Source organism: Alosa pseudoharengus, unplaced genomic scaffold (genome assembly GCF_046254945.1).
Source record: "Alosa pseudoharengus isolate Yale_2024_CS ecotype anadromous, Long Island Sound unplaced genomic scaffold, YU_APseudo_1.1 YU_APseudo_1.1_scf_17, whole genome shotgun sequence".
Lineage (NCBI taxonomy): Eukaryota > Metazoa > Chordata > Actinopteri > Clupeiformes > Clupeidae > Alosa > Alosa pseudoharengus.
Genome location: NW_027468640.1, coordinates 33,669,906 through 33,680,416, shown reverse-complemented (window position 1 = coordinate 33,680,416; position 10,511 = coordinate 33,669,906). Strand labels below are relative to the sequence as shown.

General features: G+C 49.3%; 1 protein-coding gene across 4 annotated transcripts in view; it reads left to right on the top strand.

Annotated features, from left to right (window-relative positions):
* Positions 1-1,259: 1,259 nt before the first annotated feature.
* Positions 1,260-10,511, top strand: part of pcdh7b (protocadherin 7b) — a 129,356-nt gene continuing 120,104 nt past the window's right edge. For all 4 annotated transcript variants that reach the window (XM_076289362.1, XM_076289361.1, XM_076289364.1 and 1 more), the window contains exon 1: positions 1,260-5,305. In XM_076289362.1, coding sequence (XP_076145477.1) covers positions 2,219-5,305 — 3,087 coding nt within the window. In that variant the 5' untranslated portion in view covers positions 1,260-2,218. The remainder of the gene's footprint in view (positions 5,306-10,511) is intronic.

Genomic DNA, 10,511 nt, shown 5'->3' with positions numbered 1-10,511 from the left:
TCATCAAGCCTGTAGCACATTGGTAATATATATCTTCAACAGTTTTATGATCCGTGTTTGTGCGACTGAGGCGTCAGAAGTGTCGGGCATGGAAGTTAGAATATTTTGAAGCAAACATTTGATCACCAAAATTGGTCTGCCGGTCACACAGAGACACATGCCGGTGGTGAGAGCTGCGTATTTAAGTGTGCACACGCGCGCACACACACTCCTTCTCCCTCTTTTCAATGATTTCACACACTGGACAGTCTCAGTGGCGCTGTCCGTGGTCCCCGAACATTGCCTCGCTGTTCCGAAAAATTTGCTGTTGAAAAGGCGCCTGCTAAAACGTTCATGCAATGTCTTTTACGTCGTCGACTACGACGGACGACCACACGCATTGGTATTCTTAACCGCTGAGAAACCATAGGGCTATTGAGCCCCGTCCTGACGTTTAGATGGTCTGAGCTTGCCAAAATGAAATCCCCCTTATCGTGGATGAAGGCTGGGACATCTGAACAGTGTGCAAATCTCTGGAACGGGCATTTCACAGAGTCGTATAAGTAGGCTAGCCTACTACAAAGTCAGTTCACAACATATTCAAATCATTGTATGCAAGTCTTCAACTCGCTTTACATATGAACGTACAAGTTTTACTGCTTTTTAAATTAGTTGATATCATGAGTGCGTTCGATAATGTGAGCTGGCAACACAGTTTCATGTCATCAGCTGGGTTGTTTGCCTGGCAGTATACGCACGGATGTATAACCTATATAGCCTACTATAGTAATTGAACTCACTTCAACGCCATCCATAAATCACTTGGCCTATTTTAAGGAGAAAATGAAACAATGTCCGATCCATGTATGTATCCTCCCATGACCCTATCACCAATCTTCAGTTAGGAAAGGAAACGACTTGTGGAATTGCATTAGGTAGTGTATGCTATATGGTTGAACGCTGACCATACTGGAAATGCCAAGAAGCAATGAAGCACTCTTCGTTTGTTAGAATGTATCCGTGTATGTCTCTTTCGTGCTTCTGACAAATACTTCCCCGACTACCCTTTAAACTGAGCGATCAAGTTCAGCCCTCGCACCACGCATTGAGATAGGGGAGCGAGCGGAGGGGGTGGAGAGCGAGAAAGAGAGAGAGAGCGAGAGAGAGAGAGAGATGGTGAGTGAGGGAGAGAGGGAGACTGCAATATCATTTGTGAATTGCTCGCACAGTGGCGCAGATAGGGGCTGCGAACAGACGCGCTGCTGTTGCAAGTGCGCGGATCGGAGTGTGCCGTGAGAACCTGAGGACCGGGAGAATGCGGGACAGAGGAAATAATCTTCTCTCGCTGGATGTTTACGAATATTTCCAAGACGTCATCTAACTGGATTACAGTTTATTCAGAATATATTATTTGTTCTCATCACTCTTCAGTTTTGATCCCGCATCACTAAACCGTGCTGCGGACTTTTCTCTCCTTTGCTCGCCAACTGAGAGCACTCCGAGGCACGGAGCGTACGTGTGCATGTGTTAAGTCGTCGGTGAAGAAAAATCTGAGCAGTTGTAAGCGTTTGCACGGGGCATCGGACAGTGTATTCGAGTCTAACCTGACGCCGCACGGTGCAACGACAGAGGGACAGCCCCGCAAAGTTCTTAGCGTTTGCGCCTGTTTGGTGCGTTATATTATTTCATTTTAATCATTTTATTTTTTAAATCAATTTTGGAAAATATTGTCCGCAAGGAAAAATATAAACAGGATTATTGAACTGAAATGGTCATGAACCCACATTCTTCAATGACTGTTTGAGTGTAAGTTGATTCATTATTGGAGGAAAAACGAACTCGGCAGATAATTCTGATATGTTTCCAAACGTCGAAATGATGGACGAGCCTCAGTAATTTTTTGATCAATTGCTATTTCGGAGTCAAACTCCCTAACGAATTCGTTACATATGGCTGGGGAAAACGGACAGTTCGCGTCCTGTTAGCGGGAGACGTGGCTTCGAAGAAGGGACTGAGGAATCTGTCATAGCGGGGAAGGAGGTGCAAATCTGGACAGAGGCTGGGATCTATTGCGGGCGAAGCAGTGTATGTAATCTGGACCATGAATCCACACGCCTCTTGAAACACCAGACTACGCTTCGCATCTGAATCTATCACTTCAACTGATTTTTTTGTGTGTAAAATCCCAATTTTTGTTTTTCAGTACAAAAAAAATCAAGGTTAACGACTACCGAGAATCATGAGGACTACTGGTGCAGTGGACTATTTGTGCTACTCGATGCTCATCCTGCAGCTGCTGACTCAGCCCGCCGCCAAGAAAGTGCTCCGCTACCGCTTGGCAGAGGAGGGTCCCGCCGATATCCGAATAGGAAATGTAGCCGCCGACCTGGGCATTGTAGCCGGCTCTGGTGAGGTTACTTTCACCCTGGAGTCGGGCTCAGAATATTTCAAAATCGACAACATTACTGGGGAGCTTAGTACGAACGAAAGGCGGATAGACCGCGAGAAATTACAGCAGTGCCAGATGATTTTTGATGAGAATGAATGTTTCATAGATTTTGAAGTGTCAGTTATTGGACCGGCGCAAAGCTGGTTAGATTTGTTTGAAGGGAAAGTTATAATTCTGGACATTAACGATAACACGCCTTCTTTTCCGTCTCCTGTTCTGACTCTGTCTGTGGAAGAAAACAGACCAATTGGCACGCTATATCTTTTGCCCACGGCAACCGACCGTGATTTCGGCAGGAATGGAATTGAGAGATATGAGCTCATTCAGGACAGCGGCGACTCTGTGAGACGAATGGGCTCTAGTTCAGGGAGCAACGGGGACTCTCACTCTGGCAAAAGGCGGTTTGATGACAGCTCTCGGAACAGCTTCTTTGAGTTGCAAGTCGCTGACACTACTGACGGCGAGAAACAGCCGCAGCTTATCATTAAAGGCGCGCTGGATAGAGAGCAGCGGGACTCCTATGAACTGACGCTGCGCGTGAAAGATGGGGGCGATCCGGCACGCTCCTCACAGGCTATTCTGAGAGTGATGATTACGGATGTGAATGACAACAGCCCGCGCTTTGAGAAAAGCGTGTATGAGGCTGACCTACCGGAAAACAGCTCCCCTGGCGCCCCCATCCTCCAATTAAAAGCCATGGATGCCGATGTCGGCGTGAACGGTCAAATTGAGTATGTGTTTGGCGCCGCCACTGAGTCCGTGCGGAGGCTCCTTAGGCTGGACGAGAGCACAGGCTGGCTGAGCGTGCTCCACAGGATTGACCGCGAGGAGGTGAGCCAGCTGCGTTTCACTGTGATGGCACGCGACCGCGGGCAGCCTCCCAAGACAGACAAGGCCACTGTTGTTCTGAATATTAAAGATGAGAATGATAACGTGCCAAATATTGACATACGCAAGATTGGCCGCATCTACCTGCGTGATGGAGTGGCCAACGTGGCAGAGGATGTGGTAGTGGACACACCCATAGCACTGGTACAAGTGTCAGATCGTGACCAGGACCAGAACGGATTTGTGACGTGCACTGTGGTGGGTGACGTTCCCTTCCAGCTAAAGCTGACAAGTGAGAATGATGGGGAGATGAACAAGAAGAAGTATTTTCTGCACACGTCTGCTGCGCTGGACTATGAAGCTGTGCAGGAGTACACTGTGGTCATCGTGGCGGTGGACTCGGGCAGCCCTAGCCTGTCCAGCAACAACTCGCTCCTGGTGAAGGTGGGCGACACCAACGACAACCCACCCATCTTTGGCAAGAGTACGGTGGAGGTGTCGTTTCCGGAGAACAACGCTCCTGGCGAACGGGTGATGACAGTGCGGGCCACGGATGCAGACAGCGGTAAAAATGCCGAGATCTCATACTCTCTCGACAACTCCGTCAACGGCATCTTCTCCATCAACGCAGACACCGGGGACATCCAGGTGAACACCATCCTGGACCGGGAGCAGACGGAGAGATACGAGTTCAAGGTGGTGGCCAAGGACAAGGGCATGCCCATCCTCCAGGGGTCAGCCACGGTGGTCGTGCTGGTGGCGGACAAGAACGACAACGAGCCCAAGTTCATGCAGGACGTATTCACGTTCTACGTGAAGGAGAACCTGCAGCCCAACAGCCCCGTTGGCATGGTGACCGTCATGGACGCCGACAAAGGCCCCAACGCCCAGATGAGTCTATTCATAGAGGAAGAGGAGGAGATCTTTTCCATCGAGAACGACACTGGCACCATCTTCTCCACAGTGTCATTTGACCGCGAGCAGAAGACGCAGTACTCATTCCGGGTCAAGGCAGTGGACGGCGGTGACCCGCCACGCTCCGCCACGGCCACCGTGTCACTCTTTGTGATGGACGAGAACGACAACCCTCCCGCCGTCATCTTCCCCCTCAACAACACGTACACACTTCTGCCGCCGGCCAGCACCGTCCAGACAGTGGTCCGCACTGTGGTCGCCACCGACACCGACACGGGCTCCAACGCTGACCTGAACTTCAGCATCATTGGCGGCAACCCGTACAAGCTGTTCGAGATGGACCGGGCCACCGGGGTCATCTCGCTGGTGGGCAAGCTGGAACAGAAGCACTACGGCCTCCACCGGCTAGTGGTGCTGGTCAACGACAGCGGGCAGCCATCGCAGAGCACCACCACGCTTGTCCACGTCTTTGTCAACGAGAGCGTGTCCAACTCCTCGGTGGTGGAGGCCCTGGTGGCCAGGAGCCTGGGCACGCCGCTGAACGCCGACATCGCCGGTGACCCCAACTACGACCTGAGCAAGCAGCGGCTGAGCATCGTCATCGGCGTGGTGTCGGGCATCATGACGGTGGTCCTCATCATCCTGGTGGTGGTGATGGCGCGCTACTGCCGCCCCAAGAACAAGAACGGCTACGAGGCGGGCAAGAAGGACCACGAGGACTTCTTCACTCCACAGCAGCACGACAAAGGCAAGAAGCAGTCCAAGAAGGACAAGAACAAGAAGAAGTCCAAGCAGCCGCTCTACAGCAGCATCGTCACCGTGGAGGCGTCCAAGCCCAACGGTCAGCGCTACGACGGCGTCAACGAGAAGCTCTCCGACAGCCCCGGCATGGGACGCTACCGCTCGGTCAACGGGGGTCCCGGGAGCCCCGACTTGGCCCGACACTACAAGTCCAGCTCCCCCCTGCCCACCGTCCAGCTGCACCCACAGTCCCCCACGGCGGGGAAAAAGCACCAAGCCGTGCAGGATCTGCCTCCAGCCAACACCTTTGTGGGAACCGGAGATAACATATCCCTCGGATCGGACCACTGCTCCGAATACAGCACTCAAACCATCAACAAATACAACAAACAGGTAAGTGGAAAAAAAACCCCACTTCTCTCCTCTGTCTTTCAGTTCGTTTGTTTTTCTGTGTCCCTTCCTCATTCCCTCTCTGTCATGATCTCCATTCCCTCCGTCCTATCATTCTGATGTGAAGTGTTAACAGGGTCAGTGGTCCCCTGAGCTAAGATGCTCGCCTTGGTTTTAAGCGCGGACCGTCCGTCCGTCGGCTCGAGGGCATTGATCTGTTTCTCCTCGCTGTGCCGTTGACATGGCGTATTGAAAAAGGCACCGGGGCGCAGTTATGACGAGGCTATCAGGTTTTGTCCAGGCCGTGTGTTCTCTGCTGTCCAGTCAAGGAGCGTCATATGCATGCTGTGTGACACTGAATAGGGTGTCAGCGTGTATGTGACCTGTTTGAGTGCATGCCTCTGCGTGTGTGTGTGTGTGTATGTGTGTGTGTGTGTGTGTGTGTGTGTGTGTGTGTGTGTGTGTGAGTGGCGCATGGTCACACATACGGCTCTGGTTTGCAGTTATTCTATCACAGTAGCAGTCCTCAAACAGATGCCTTGACCCCCTAGTGTTAGGTCAGAACCCTCCAAGACCCCGTCTTTGTAAGAAAGGCCACCCTTTCTTCCTGTGAGATGAAATAAGGGAGGGGGAGAGGAAGAGAAAAAGCAAGAGGAAGGAAGGAAGGAGAGAGGGAGAGAGAGGGGGAACGAGAGAGAGAGACAGAGAGAGAGAAAGAGAGAGAGAGGCAGGCACTGGAAATGAAGTGCAGAAGTGGCCCTTTGAAGACTCTGAGTCGGGGTGTTGTGTTTTGAGAGAGCTCGCTCTGCCTGACTAGGAACATCTGGACAGGAGGTCACAGGCGACATTCTTCCACCAGCCAGCGTCTGTATCCATTCACTGACTGAGCACTGAAATCTGTCTCTCTCTTTCTATCTGCCCATATCTCTCTCCCTCTATCCCTCTCTTTCTCATTCCCTCCCTTCCCTGGAATCCCCTCCCTCCCTTTTTGTTCTCTCTCTCTCTCTCTCTCCCTCTCTCTCTCTTACTCTCTCTCTATCTCTCTCACACTCCCTTTCTTATTCTCCCTGGTTGTTTCAGTCCGAGCCATCTCTGCCATTTATTAATTTCATCCCCATTCCCTCGCCCTTTCCATTTTTCTTCTCTCTCTCCTCTTCATATCTCTCCCTCTCTCTCTCTCTCTCTCTCTCTCTTAGGTATTCTCAGCATCATTTGTAATGTAAAAATGCTATTGCTGCCACAACACTGACAGGACATTCATATTCGGCGAGAGCGCTGGTGAATTAATCAATTCATAGTTATTGTTCTCCTTTCCTCTCCCTCGTCTGTTCCGTTCGGAGTCGTGAGAGAGTAGGAGGTGGCGGGGTTAATACGTTATGAAGTCAATCCTTTTATTTTGCATTTGCCAGGAAAAGAACGCTTAGCCTGTTGTTTCAAGTGTTTTCAGTGGTGCTTTAATGCGTTATTGATCACCTTAACATGGTGTAAGCAGTCAGCGCCCCCCCTACACTCAGAGTGCTCCCTCTCTGTCTCTCTTTCTTTCTCTCTCTCTCTCTCTCTCTCTCTCTCTCTCTCAGGCCCTGATTTCCATCTCTCTTGCTTTCCTGCTGTATTTTTCTGTCTTCCTTCCTTTCATCTCCCTCTGGCTCTTATCTTCACTCTGAGCCTCACGGCTCTCCATTTTCTAAGGCATCTTCCGTAGAACAATTTCTCCCCTGTCCTCCCTATCTACCTCACATCGAGCCATTTCATAGCCACCCTGCTCTCTCTCTTTCTCTGTTTTTTTCTTTTTCTCTCTCCCTCCTTCAATACAGTTTCTTACTCAGAATCATCCCTCTCTTCTCGCCTTCCCTGTCTTGTCGTATGATGCAGTGTGGGGCAGTTATATTCTGGCACACTCACTTGGATCAATTTCTCTTTTCCGGAGCCCTCCTCTCTGCTTGCCCATTTCACTGTCCTCCTCCTCTACAATTTCTCTCCTCTTTCCTTCTTTCTTTCTCTCTCTCTCTCTGTCTCCTCGAACCCTTTCATCATTGCATATTCCATATCCATCCTCTCAGCCCTACAGTAGTTGGCCATGCAGTGCTCCTTCTGTCTTATCTTGCATTATTTCTTGCCTTACTCCTCTCTATCCTTCTTTTCTCCCCTTCCTCTTTACCTCCTCCTTCCCTCTCTCTCTCTTTCTCCCTCTCTCTCTCTTTCTCCCTCTCTCTCTCTCTCTCCCTCCATCTCTCTAACAGCCTTTAATGTTCTTTACTGGGGAAGTGAGTGTGAGGATTGCTGTTGCTTTTGCTCCTTGCGGATCCTTCATGCATAATTGAAAGCCGTCACTGTGTTTGGCACCCCAGAACATGTATTGTGTGTCAGCGTGCTTTTTGCTCCAGCAGAATTATTATTTACTTTTTTCTATTGTTTGCTTTGTGGTGTTTTATATCTATCTGTTCATTTTACTTGATGTTTTATGTGGATATAAGTCAATTCTCTTAGTTTGTGTGCAGTCCAGTTATTAGGAGCCCAGTGGCATTTAAAGGCAAAGGCGAACAAGAAAACCAAGCGTTTAGGTACAAGTCTCTCATCTGTAAAGTGAGATCAAATCAATGCTGCTCGTGTGACTTCTTCCCTGCTGACAAATTTAAGAGCCCCCCCCCCCCCACCCCTTGATGTTTTAGTAAACGCTATCAAGACCAGCTACTGCACACCTGAGAGAAGAAAAGAAGAAAAAAAAAAAGAAACGCACACATTCTATTTCTGCAAAGTGTTGCAGTCAATATCAAATGCATTGTCTGAAAAGTCATTAGTATTTAATTTGGGAGGCTCACTGCTGGGAGCTTGTAAAGAGAAAGGCTTTTGTCAGGGAAAATTGGAGTTCTCTCCGTTGACATTTTAGCGGATGTTAAAAGGGAACTGTTTCTGCCACCAATTTACCTCCCCTCCTGAGCCGACCCCACCTCAGCCCCCAGCCTCCCGGCGAGACGGATTATCGACGGTGGACAGGATCATATTTGTCCTGGCCAATTATAACATTAAAGGACTTTTATCTCCTTATTGGATCAACGGCTTAATCACCCTCGTGCGTTCCCTGCCTGGCATGGCTAAAAGGGCCTTGTCTTTGACGCAGGGAGCCAGCCTATTCTTCGCCTCCTAACTGAAGGCCTAAGGGTTCCTATTTCCATAAAGGAAAATGTAGTCCTCTGCTCTGGCATTAATTTGATACTCTAAGGTGTTGTTGTTGGTTTGATGGAGGTGACTCAGATTGGGCAGACTATGTGGCGTTTGTGTTTTGTGCTCCTTGTTTGTGCTAACAGGAATCATATGTGTGAACTACACAGGCTAGAGGCACGGGATTCATTGTAGCTTATCACAATGATTCATTGTGGTGATTTGTGAGGGTGAGGAGTTCATGTACACAGAAATGCACCGGTGCACGCACACACACACACACACACACACACACACACACACACACACACACACACACACTGATAAATTTTGTACTAAACCAGGATATTTTATTACATTCAGACAGTGGCCCAGTTGTAGCATCCAATTGTTATGACTCTCTTTAGCTCTCGTCAAGGGCACTGATCACAAAAATCCCAGCGAGGGTGGTGAAGAATTCAGGATGACTGGGGAAGGGAGCAGGCTTTGATGCGTTGGGATTTCAGAGCCCTCACTCTGTCTTTGTGGAGGTTTCTTGACATGCAAGATAGGCTCTGTGTTCTCCTGCTCACTTCCCTTTTTTCTCCTCCACTCTGTCTATCCGTCTCTCTTCTCTGTGTCTTTTTCACCTTCTTAGTTCCTCTCTCTCTTTCTCTCTCTCTCTCTATCTCTCTCTCTCTCTCTGTCCATCGTATGTCCTCAGTCAGGTGAAGGGTACAGAGAGAATGACAGTGATACATGAAAGGGAGCCCTGTTAGGGTGGCAGAGAAAGGTCTCTACTGTTCCACAGAGAGACAGGGAGTGTGCATGTGTGTGTGCGTGTGTGTGTGTGTGTGTGTGTGTGTGTTGTATGTGTGTGTGTGTGTGTTCTAGCTGGTCTCGGGTTACCTTAGTGAGGCCTCGCCCACCTTATCCTCCCCAAACCGCACTCAGGCCACTCAAAGGCAGGTAACTAGGCAACTGAGTGAGTTAGCGCCCGCCATAGCTGCACCACATCTTTAGAACGGCAGACATTTAGGCAGCCATTAAGCTAACCCAAATGCAGGGGAAGCGAGATAGAGAGAGAGAGAGAGAGAGAGAGATAGTTGTAGAGGAATTATGAAAAGGAGGCCGTCGTGCACTACCTGATGTGTCGTCCTTCACCTGTAACTCGACCGGCCTCTTTTTCTCTGTTCATATGCTAATTTTCCCAAAAGTGCCCCTTTTCACTCTGCCTGTTGCTCTAATTATGAGATTAGCTTCACACACTCTCACTCTCTCTCATTTCTGAATCAGTCTCAAGACCATTGCATAAACCCAGCGATTTCAGCGATCTCAAAGAAAATCCCAGATCATGGCCTTTGTTTTTAAGGGACTAATAGTGATTTCCTGCAACACTGCTAGACTGCACTGCTCTTTTAATATACATGAAAAAGGGATGAATGGAAGAGATTGAAGGAAGGGGAAGAGGAGAACTCCTCAGGTGCAGAGCAACAAAGGTTGCCACTAATTCCCGCCTGCCCCATGAGAGGGATCCTCTTTCTCATCCCGCAGTGGCTGCACGTTGATGTTGAAAAATGCCCGCTGAAACTAATCCAGCACTTTGATCCCCCTCCCGGGTTAATGTAACCCTCTCTCCGTCTAATGGCTGCAGTGTTGGGTGTCTATAGAGTGACTGGCCGTGGTCAACCAATCTTTCTTTCCTTGCCCCTGTCCCCCTTCCACAGCCTAGATGTCTTCTCTCTCTGGCGGGGTGTCATAGGTTAAAGCTCATTAAAACCCACGCCCGGTGCCGTGTGTTACACGCGGTCAATGTCAATATTAGAATCGCAAAGGCACAAATGCAAATCGAGGTCACAGTCATGTTTGTGTCGAGGTTAAACCATGAAGCAGAGGGGCAACCCCAGAATAAGCACTTCACAGAAAAAAGCCTCCATGTAAAACTACTTCCTTATTTGTTTGGAGAGATGATCAAGAGTATTTGTTTACCCAGATAAAGGTCACTTCCTTGCTTGGGGTTTTCCCTATGTTCAAAACAGATGCTGTTTTGATGTGGGTCTCAGATGTATTT